At 37.8% G+C, this 11957-nt stretch overlaps 1 protein-coding gene across 16 annotated transcripts in view; it reads right to left on the bottom strand.

Moving 5' to 3' along the window:
* Trip12 (thyroid hormone receptor interactor 12) overlaps positions 1-11957 on the bottom strand; it is a 133140-nt gene that overhangs the window by 90191 nt on the left and 30992 nt on the right. For 11 of the 16 annotated variants that reach the window (XM_052750565.1, XM_052750569.1, XM_052750571.1 and 8 more), the window contains exon 3: positions 1404-1529. The exons of the other annotated variants lie outside the window; for them this stretch is intronic. In XM_052750565.1, coding sequence (XP_052606525.1) covers positions 1404-1529 — 126 coding nt within the window. The remainder of the gene's footprint in view (positions 1-1403; positions 1530-11957) is intronic. 16 annotated transcript variants of the gene reach the window in all.

The following is an 11957-nucleotide window of genomic DNA, read 5'->3' as shown; positions in this document are numbered from 1 at the left end:
CTCCCCTAAATCTCTGGACTGAACCAGGCAGTGGTGGTGCACACGCCTTTAATCCCAGCACTCAGGAGGCAGAGGCAGGCGGATCTCTGTGAGTTCGAGGCCAGCCCGGTCTACAGATCGAGATCCAGGACAGGCTCCAAAGCTACACAGAGCAAAACCCTTCCTTGAAAAGCAAACAAACAAACAAAAATCTCTGGACTAAGTATCTGGAGGAGAGAAGGGGGTAAGACAATTCCTATGTAGTCCAATACTAACATTTTCAAATAGTTCAAAGTGGAAAGAAAAGGCTGTGATTTTTAAGTGTATTTTGTTGGAAAATAAGCATACTTCTTATAGGGGTGGAGAGGGAAGAGGTTATTACCTCTCTCATAGCCCAGAATGGTATATAACTAAGAAGAGTCTCAGCTAAAACTGTCTTTGAAAATTGGTCCTGCCTCTATTCCCATGTGCTTGGGATTACAGGCTTGTTCCCACCAGGCCCAGTTCAAAGTAAGAGTACTCTTTGGTTCAAAGATCACTGACACTAACACTCCTAATCAAGAGTTTATTGTTTTAAGAAAAAGGATGCTTAATGGTTCATAACCACTAAGTGAGAGTACTGAAGTTCCAATCTAAAAGACCATCTTATCAAACAAAGAATCTTCACAGTAACATCTCTTTGCAAAGCCTCCTACCAATCGAACATCTAGAGAGATGGCTTGTTTAAGAGCACTTGTTGCTTTTGCAGAGGTCCAGTGTTCAATTCCAGCACCCACATGATGGCTCACAACAACCAGTAACTCCAGTTCTAGGGGATCCAAAGCCCTCTTCTGGCCTCCTCTAGCATCCACATATATATATAGCACCCATAAATAAAATAAAATTTCTTTGAAAAAGAATACTAACAAAAAATAATATTGACTTAAACAGGCTCTGACAATTGGCATTAAAGAAAACGTTAATTAAATGGCATTTTCAAATGCCGACAATGGGGCATAAGCAATTAAGAGCATTTGCTGCACTTCCATAGGACTTGAGTTCGGTTCCCAACACCCAGACCAGGTGGCTCACAACTAGTTGTAACTCCAACTCCAGGGAATCCAATGCCCTCTTCTGGCCCCTGTGGGCACTGGCACTCATGTGCACATACCCACACAAATACACAACATACACAGGATTTTAATGCCCACCATGGTTTGTTAAGCAAATGAAGAACATCATCACTCCCACACAAGTAAAAATTTCATTGCTTAAGGCACGTATCAGTGATACCACCAGAAAGGGAATAAAATATACACTCAAGAGAAAAAAAAGAAAACTTGTGTAGCAACATTTGAGATAATATTGTAAGCTTTAATATTATGCAGTAATTCAAATACCATTTAAGTCTCCCTGGAAATTGTACAAGCAATGTGAAAATTTACCTTTTAGAAAGGTGTCCCCTTGACAGTTCAGAAGTAGTATTAGATTGCACTTTGGGTGCCTTAAAATTAGATTTTCTACTCTCAGGAGGGATATATCCCTTATGTTTTGCCTGCCCTAAATGTGACCTGTCAGCAGAAAATCAAAACAGAAATCTATCAGGATACTGAGATGCAAATACAATATCAAAAGTGAAATTTTTACATTAAAGTCTCCATAATTGACCTACACTTCTTCCAAATATTCATTAAATTTTGAACCTATCAAATAATCTGAGAAAAGTAATTTTGTCTTAGAACAAACCATCTATATACCCAAAGATTAAGATTCCTAGGTATCAGTTATCAAAATGCAGTGTTTTCTTAAGCAAGCTTTTCAGATTTCATTACAGATATTCAAATATTTTCACACACACACACACACACACACACACACACACACACACAAAGCAAATACACTAACTTGAATATCACAGTGTATGCTAATGCACAGTAGGTTGACTAAATGACAATATACTATATTTTCCAAAAACTGAACTCTGGATGTTTTAAAGAGGAAGAAATGATAAATAACGCAGGTATATTTAATTTGATATGTTTAACATTATTACATAATGTAACATATATCAAAACATTATTACATTGTATCCGATAAATGTGCGGGGGGGGGGGGGGGGGGGGGGGGGGGGGTTTAAACTTTAAAAAAAAAAGGCAATGTGACTGTGGCTTTTAAAAGTTTATTACTGCTGGGTATGCAGACCAGTGGTAAAGTATGTGCCTAGCTATCATGTACAAGATCTTGGTTTCAATCTCAAGCACAGAAGGTAGGGGGAGAACCTGGAAGGGGAAGGGAAAAAAAAAAAAAAAAACCCTTTGTAGAAAAAAGGCAACTGTGATTCACAAAATGGTTCCAATTTGTACGTAAATACAGAAATGGGTGAAGCCATTTTCAACCTGGTTTTGCATAGAAAAGTCAATGTGGGCATCAAATAGCAAATAAAACATCATAAAATCAAGACAGTATTAATAGGAAGTACACGTGTGCAAATGTACAGCTACATTCTGGAGATAGTAACAATTACCACAAAACATTAGTTCATGCTCAAAAGACTCCAGTGATATACCTATATTTTGTTTATTTACAACAAATTTTAGTATCAATACCATCATTATTCTAAAAGAAAGTTTAAAGAAAATGTGTCAACTGTAAGGTCTTTTGTGTAACTTCAGCCAGGGACTACAATACATATGCAATAAAAAGGCAGATAAACATCTATCAAAAAATTCATTTTAATAAAAAGAATTGGCACCCATGTTCTTCATAAAAGTATTTGCTAATAAGGAATGAGAGCACACTATTACTAATTCTCAAGACAGTTACTTTTCTAAAAGTAACTTGACAGGGGGTAGAACTTAGGTTCTACCCTAAGAACTTGGTTTAAAACTTAGGTTTATGTAGTAGGGTCCTGGGTTTGGTCCTAACTTTGCAAATTGTTCTAGTTACTTACAAAGAGTGTAAATTTTTTTTTTAAGGAAAAAGGATTTAATAGCAATAGAATATTGATACACTATATCATCCAGATATTTTCATATTTTTTCTGTACTTTATTATATTTGTATTGGAGACTGAACTCAGGGCCTTGCACATGCTAGACAAGTGTTCCACTGCTGAGTATCCTCAAAAGTTTTATATTTTAAAAATCATTAATTATTCATTCAAAGTTAAGCATCTTTTTGAGAAATAATAATTAAGCTGGGTGTGGTGGTAAACAACTTTACCACTAGTATCAGGGAGGTAGAGGCAGGCATATCTCTGAGAGTTCAAGGCCAGTCTGTTCTATAGAGGTAGTTCTACAACAGTCAGGGCCATTCTAAGAAACCCTGGGGGGGGAGGGGGGAGTGGGAAGAGGGATGAGAGGAGATCTGTGGTTGGCATATAAAAAAAAATATTTTAATTAAAAAAAGAAACTCTGTCTCGAAAAACCAATGTCAACCTCTGGCTTCCACAAGTGAATGCATTGGCTCCTATATACTATATACTAACACATACACCACAAATTAAATACACTAAATATAAGAAAGTAAAATGGTTACATATCCCCAATAAATCATTAGAAAACTATAAAAACACTAATTCTTTACCATCAGAAATTAATCCACTATAAAGTAGAAACTATTCTTTCAAAACAAAATTATTCTTTGGTTTTATTTAAAGCCCATTAAAATTTTGTTTGCAGTGCTAAACTTAGAATGCATTTATCATGACCTTACTAAGACCTTCGATGAACTAGAAAACAGCATATAAATTCTTAGTATCATGTCACAAAAAAGTAAAGTCTATTCTATCAGATTAAAAAACCAATTCAGCTGAGTAGTGGTGGTGCTAGCCTTTAACCCCAGCACTGGGAGACAGAGGCAGGTGGATCTCTGTGAGTTCAAGGTTAGCCTGGTCTACAAAAGCAAATTCCAGAACTGTTACACAAAGAAACCCTGTCTCAAAAAACAAAAAACAAACAAACAAAAAAAAAGTCTGGTGGTTGTGATGTACACCTTTAATCTCATCACTCAGGAGGCATAGGAAGGTTGGTCTCTGTGAGTTCAAGGCCAGTCTGGTCTATAGAGCAAATTCCAAGATAGCTAAGGCTATACAGAGAAAGCCTGTCTTGGAAAAAAAAAAAAAAACCCTCTTCCGCACCCGCCCCCCCAAAAAAAGAACCAAAATTCATAAAACTGGCTTAGACTAACTAACAATACAGTGTGACCCTTTCAGAATCATTTAGCTGCTGCTATTCTCATTGAGGAGTGACTCTTGTTTTTAAAAACTGCTGTACAGGGCTAGCAAGCTGGCTCAGTAGGTAAAGACACTTGCCACTAAGTATGACAACCTGAGTTCTAGTCCCAGGACCCACATGGGGGAAGGAGAAAATCTCTGCAAAGTTGTCATCAAACCTCAACACGTGCACTATAGGACCCTCACACATTAAATAAATCATGTTAAATCACTGTACAATTGGATGAAAACAGTAGTCATTTTCACTATTTGTTTTAGAAAGAGGCCAATAGCTCTTCTTTATTTAAAGGACAAGTCAATATTTTCGGCTTTGTAGGACTTGGGGCATAACTTAGTGGTCAAGTAATGCAAGCTTGGGTTTGCTCCCTAGCACCACAACAACATAGAAAGGACTATAACCATCAAATTAAGTAGTGTCTTCCTTTTTGAGCTCCTTGTAAAGACAGGGGCATATTCCTTCGAGCTTCCTATGGTATTGACTGTGGAAAGTTCAGTGGTCCTTGGAACTAATTTTCTGTTCACATATCAACAATTTTTTTTCTCTCTTTAATCAACTTTCATCACTTGACTTTATGTAGTAATGTTGAGAAAAGTGCCTATTAATCAATAGTACTTCCACATTATACTGACACCAGTATAAAGCTAGGGAGGAATAACAAAAAAACAAACAAAACTACAAAGCCCAGCATAGTGGTGCATGCCTCAGCACCTGAGGCAGAGGCACACAAAGCAAGTCTAGACTATATAGTGAGAGTTTTTTTCAACAAAAAACAAAAAATTAACAATTAAAACTTTAAAAAAAATTTAATCAACTCTACGTTATGTACTTCCAAGGTTATCTTAAAAGCAAATCTCAAATACCTGTTGTCTTTTATGATAAGAGTGTTTACAGTAACTGCTATATAGTCAGAACTTTGGTAGATAAAGGATTAAGTATAATCTGTAGGGCTTGAGGATTAAATCAGTGGTAAAATATGTGGCTTAGTATGCATGAGGCCCTAGGTTCAATCGCCGGCACCAAAACAGAACTGCCACCAAACACAAACCAACACATACAAATTCATAGTCGAAAGATTACAAAGAGATCTAAACTTCATGTCAATGAGTATATTGCACTTAATGTTAGAAAATGAAATAAGTGACTAGTTAACAACTATATAGTTCCTCATGTTATACAGATTTCTAAATGTTTGAATTCATGCAGATATGGTGACACATATCTATACATCCAGCGCTTAAGAGTATTATTTGAGGCTACCCTGGGCTATACAGAGAAAAAGCTTCATGCTTGTGCTCTCTCACCCTCTCTTTCTCCCTCCATCCCTCCCACACACACACAGAATCCATATTGCCAAGTATTAAGTTCACTGGAGACTTAATTACATCTCCAAATTTGTATGTGTGAAAACAGGAACATGTACCTTTTACTAATACAAAATTAATTTTTGTATTCCAAAAAAATTAAGTTTTTTATTTGAAACATATCATAAGGATTTCAAGGAAATTTTCAACTACATAGTGATTTTGAAGCCAACTTGGACTATATAAGACCCTGTCTCAAAAAATATGGTTGGGGGGGCTGGAGAGATGGCTCAGTGGTTAAGCACCGACTGCTCTTCCAGAGGTCCTGAGTTCAATCCCAGCAACCACATGGTGGCTCACAACCATCTGTAATGAGATCTGGCACCCTCTTCTGGCCTGCAGGTATACATGCAGACAGAATACTGTATACATAATAAATAAATAAATTAAAAAATACAGTTAGAAGGAGGAAGAATAGATTGAGAAGACTGCTCCATAGAGATGTGCCTCTTGTAAAAGCATGAAGACCTGACCTCAGATTCTGAGCATCCACATGCAAAGCTGGGCCCAGCAGTAATGCATATAGTCTCAGAGCTGAACCTGAAACTCACTGGTGACCTAGATTAACAAAATTGGCAACTGCTAGTATTGGTGAGAAAATCTGCCTCAAAAACAAGGTGGAGATGGGGGCGGTGGTGGCTTACACCTTTAATCCCAACACTCAGGAGGCAGAGGCAGGCAGATCTCTGTGAGTTCGAGGCCAGCCTGGTCCACAAAGTGAGTTCCAGGGCAGCTAGGACTGTTGTACAGGGAAAACCTTGTCTCAAAAAATAAAAAACAAAACAAAAAAAAGCAAGGTGGAGATCAAATGACAAAGACAACCCTATGCAAGCAAGCATGCACACAGAGAGACGGATATACAGACAGACAGACAGACAAGCACACACCACACAGGCAAATGTGTACACAGCTCGAACAATGAATGAGTAAATAAATAAGCAAGCAAACAAAGAAGAAATTCTATCTAGACAGCAGTGATACTGCCCCTAGAGATATACACTGGGTAATAGTGATGCTATTGTCATCTTATAGGTGTAGGCTAGAAGTTAGCACACAATACAGATATCAGTGTCATGGGACTGAGTGTGGTTGGTCAGCAATGAAGTGCTTGCCAAGCATATGAAGGCCACAGTTTCAACCCACAGCACTGAAAACTAAAAGAAAAACAAAAAGCTGTCCCCTGATCAGTATGCTGCAAATATTCTCACTAGTAAATACATGAACACATAATAAAAAGGAATAAAGAAAAAAATGAAAACACCCTGAAAATGTGACATGAGATACATGGAAAATATAATTTTAATTTCTTAGTTATTTTACAGATTTTAGACAAGTTGTGAATTTCCATAAATGCAAATGAAGCAACAAAAGCTTATTTTCAGACTGCTACAACCCTACTTAAGCCACTGAAATCTACTTTTGAGATGCCAACACACGAATAAGCTAACGTAACATCAACAGCCAAACATTTACCTATTTAAAATGTTACTTGGCAATTGTGTTCTTCCTGCTTATTTTTATTTCTGTAAAATGCTAATACATGATATTGGTATTTTTAAGCAGTAAGTAAGCAAATATTTTATATAAATGTATTATTTTAACATACTAAAGGAGGGGAGCATGGTGGTACATGCCTTTAATTCCAGCACTCAGAAGCCAGCTAAGGCAACAAAAAAAAAGGTTGGGGGGGGGTGGGGGGGGAGGCACCAAAGCATAATGAAGACAGATCCTATGATACACATTAATGATTAATCACAGGGAAACCTGTATCTGGTAGGGTTAAGAATTACTGTACTAACCTATTTCAACAAGTATATTGGGTTTACTCACTACCAATTTATGTGCAATTCATGGCAGGACAAATATAGTAATAATTAGTCTAGTCTTTGTCTTCAAAGAATTCTATCTCACAAAACAAAGTAATGCATCTACTAGGTGCTCTACTGAAGTTCCCCCATACACACAAGTTACCTCTATCAAGAGAATACAGGCTTTTCAGAACATCCAGCTTCAAGTCTGCCTTTAAAGAATGAACAGCACCAGACGATGGTGGTGGGACACCTTTGATCCCAGCACTGGGAAGGTGGAAGCAAGTGGATCTCTGTGTTCCAGACCAGCCTGGTCTACAGAATGAGTTCCAGGAGGCCAGGACTGTTACACAGAGTAACCATATCTCAAAAAAAAAAAAAAAAAAACAAGCAAACAAAACAGCAATCAAAAGAGCATTTCAGTCAAAAACTAGATTCAAGAAATTACAAAACTCCACAATGCTGCTGAGCAAAAAAACCAAGAAAAGAAAGAGTTGGAACCTGCTGGATGGTGGTGACCCACACCTTTAATCTGTCTCAGGAGGCAGAGACAGGTGGATCTCTGAGTTTGTGGTCAGCCTGGTATACAGAGTGAGTTCCAGGACAGCAAGGGCTACACAGAGAAACCCTGTCTCAAAAAAACCAAAGGAGAGGAGAAAAAAAGGCAAACTGCTCTTCCAGAGGACCTAGGTTCAATTCCCAGCACACAAATGATAGCTTCCATGTTTTGCTCAATATTAGACTATTTCACTAACATATTCAAAGCACTAGGTTCAATATCCAGCACAAAGGGGTGAGGTAGAAGACAGGGTGTTAAATATTTGCAATTTCCAACTGGAGAGTGGTGGCCTCTTTCTGAGAGTAACCAAGGCAATCATTATAAATCTTGTTTCTCAGTCCCAAGACAAGGTATTAGTCTTCTCACCGTTATCAATACAATGTTGAAAATGGAAACTCATGTAAAAACTCCAGCCTAAATTCAGTAATTTTAGCAGTAATATTTGCTACTACTGACTAAATCTACTAACACAAGTTGCTCAGTCAATACTGGCATAATTGCTTTTAAAAATTGCTCAAGCCAGGAACAAGTAGGGCATAAAGATGAGAGGTTCGTGATCATCTTCACATAGCAACTTTAGATCAATATGGGCTACAATAAAAAAGCACTGAGATGTCCTCATAAAATTCCCTTCCTCCCTTCAATCTCACTGAGCAAAAGACTGATGTGGCTAGAGAGATGACTCAGCGATCAAAAGACTCGCTCCTTTCTAGCATCTACAAGTGCCAGATTGCAAACAACAGATATTTCTAACACCAAGGGATCTAACACCCCTACCCTCACTGGATACACTCAAGATGTGTGTTCTCTCTCCTCTCTCCCTCTCTCCCTCTCTCCCTCTCTCTCTCTCTCTCTTTCACACACACACACACACACACACACACACTCTCTCTCTCACTCACACACACACACACACACATTCTCTCACACACACACACACACACACACTCTCTCTCTCTCTCTCTCTCTCTCTCACACACACACACACACACACACACACACACACACACACAGAATCTTTTAGAAAAAAGAACAAAAAGCAAAGAATGTAAAATTTAGAAGACAATAATGCTGGTTAAGTAGGAGAATCAAAATACCATACTATACTGATAGGTTTTATTTCACAAGCAGAAGAGATAAAGAGAACAGAAGAAAGCAAGAAGTCACCATTTGCTCAAAAGTCCTGCAGAAGTGGAACTTGTCAATACCTCAAGAACCACAGACTTGGGTGGTGGTGGCGACGCCTTTAATCCCAGCACTCGGGAGGCAGAGCCAGGCGGATCTCTGTGAGTTCAAGGCCAGCCTGATCTACAGAGTGAGTTCAAGGATAGCCAGGACTGTTTCAGAAAAACCCTGTATCGAAAAACAAAAAAACAAACCAACAAAAAAGAACCACAGACTCTTAATAACTCTGCTTTTCTGTCTGCCCATTTTCATGCATGAAGCAGTCAATATGCCAGGTGGCAACTTTATAATGATGTCTTCATACCTTTGCCACCAAAACAAAAAAGAAAAGGGGAAAAAAAAAGTATATCACAATTTAGTTCATGTGTCCATATGAACATAAAGTCTTGTACTTTCTCTTAGCTTTGACCAAAGGCTAGACAATGGTCAGCTAAAACCAGGAGTTTAGTTAACAGAAGTAACAAACATTCAAGATGAATAAGAAACCACTGGACAGAAGAGTTGCTATGATAGGTGTCTGATAAAACAAAACCACAGTTCTTCCATTCATCCTCTGTAAAATGGGTGTAATTTGGGTTTTTTGTCCCCCAAACAAACTCCTACTACATATAGTCCATGATCTTCCTGTCTCAGCTTTCTGAAGTGTCTGAATTGTAGGCATATAATATCATAAATAATGATATATTTGCTAAAATCTAAAGCAAAGAGGACCTGGTTTACTCGAGACTATAGGCTTAATGTTAAGCCTACCAAAGAACACAGGAAAAGAAGTGAATGCATAGCAGTAGTCAGCTACTGCTTAGAACAATTGTTGAACAAGGAGGAAAGGCTAGATAGATAATGAGTCTGCCTGCAGATCCTGGGGATCCCTAACATATTACTCTAATAAATGTGTTAGGAGAAGTACAATGTGCTCTGAGGTTTCTGCAGGATTTCTCTGGAGGAGAGAACAGACTACATTAAAATGGAAAATGGGCCTGAAAGATGACTCAGTGAGCAAAGTCTCCTGCCACCAAATTTGACAATCTGAGTTTGAGACCCAGGACCCACACAGTGGAAGTGAAAATCAACTTCCCAAAGCTGTCTTCAGATGTACTTCCACACACATACAAGACACACAGAAATATATGTATTTTTTAAAAAGGAATAATTATTTCATATAATGGGAAGTATAGTGACATTTAAGTGAAGCAATTGTACAGATATGCAAAACATGCTCATGCTTCTGATACAGCTAGTGAAAATTAACAAGATATACAATACCTTTTTTTTTAAAAGGGGGGTGGGGGGATCAGACACAAAGCTATGCTAACGCCCTCTTATTCAAATAATCATTTTATAAAGATTTTTATAAAGATTAAGTCAACACCCTCTATAAATTCTTCTTAATATCTATAAAATTTTAAGACTTAGAGAGTTCAAGTCTAGATTTCTTACTAGGTGTATCTCACTTATCCACTGTGCAAATCTTATCTTGCCAAATACTTGAGTAAGATTGTCATGGAAGAGGAATCATGTGGCATTTCAAGACAGAAGTAGAGAAAAGAGAATGTCAACTCTAGACTAGCTTTCTTCTATTTCCCCTTTATTGTCTGAGGACCCCAGCACACAAGATGGTACTACCTTCTTGGGGGGTGTCTGGGAGAGATATCTTCCCTCAGGAAAAGGTGTCCCCCACCACATCTCCTAGATGACTCTAATCTAGCAAACTGACAATGAACATTAACCTTCACTTTGAGACAACATGAGCAGAACAATTAAAGTCATCTTTTTTAATTATACTAATGTATATTGGGAAAAAACCTAACATAAAACAAGTTGAAACATGTCAAAATTTTAATATAAGCACGGTCTTATCTTTCTCTGCCTGCCCACCTTGACTAACTCTTATCCCTTCAGGGCGAGGGATGTCCCTCAGTGGTACAGTGTTTACCCTAAGTTCAATTCTAATACCACAAAATAAAAAAATATTTAAAGTTTTAAATCCTACAAAGTTCTAAAGAAATTAGAGACACAAACATTACAGAACAAGCAAAATGACTGTCCACTGCAACAATCTGACCAATCAAGAAGAAAAGCTAAATTCAGTCCAGTGTGTGATCATTAGTAAATAAATCCAGATTACAAAGATGAAGGCAAATGTTTAAGTTGGCAAAGGGTACCAACAGCAAGACAGGATACTGGATACATGAGTATAAACAGCTATATACTAAACTGTATTCCAAAGACAAAAGCAAATATAAGCTAAGAGGTGAGTCCATTTGTTTCTACATAATATTGATTTTTAAAAAATCTTTCCTCAAAACTTTTTCATGTCTTGTGTGTGTGTGCATGTAGGCATGTACGATACAATGTGGAGATCAGGACATTTGGGAGTCAGTTCCATCCTTCCACCAGAAGTCCAGTAGTAAGAGTAAGCTCATCTTACGTGGCAGCAAGCACCTTTTCTTGCTAAGCCAACTTGCCAGCCTTCAAGTGTTAATAAAAAGCTATTGTTCTGGTAACTATATCAAACATCAAGTAAACTGTGCAGGACCAATTTCTGAATAAGGGTAAGGCAGATTTGACTTAAGCACTACAAAAAGCAAACCACAAGAGAACTCAGAAGAAAAGGCTATTCTTGGTTTAAGGAAAGGACAAAGAATAGGAATGGTATGGTGATATTTTATTTGTACTGAAATGTGATTTTATTCGTATGTTAATAAATAAAGTTGCCTGGGGGCCAGAGTTAATAGCAAACCATAGCAGAAGTCTGGCAGTGGTAACACACGCCCTTAATCCCGATCACATGACAGGCAGATCTCTGTGTGTTCAAAGATACAGCCAGAATCTCAAAACCAACCATAGAAGAC

Source organism: Peromyscus californicus, unplaced genomic scaffold, assembly GCF_007827085.1.
Source record: "Peromyscus californicus insignis strain IS unplaced genomic scaffold, ASM782708v3 Scaffold_21__1_contigs__length_65335640, whole genome shotgun sequence".
Taxonomy (NCBI): Eukaryota; Metazoa; Chordata; class Mammalia; order Rodentia; family Cricetidae; genus Peromyscus; species Peromyscus californicus.
Note: the sequence above shows the minus strand (reverse complement) of the source record. Positions and strands in the feature narration are given on the sequence as shown.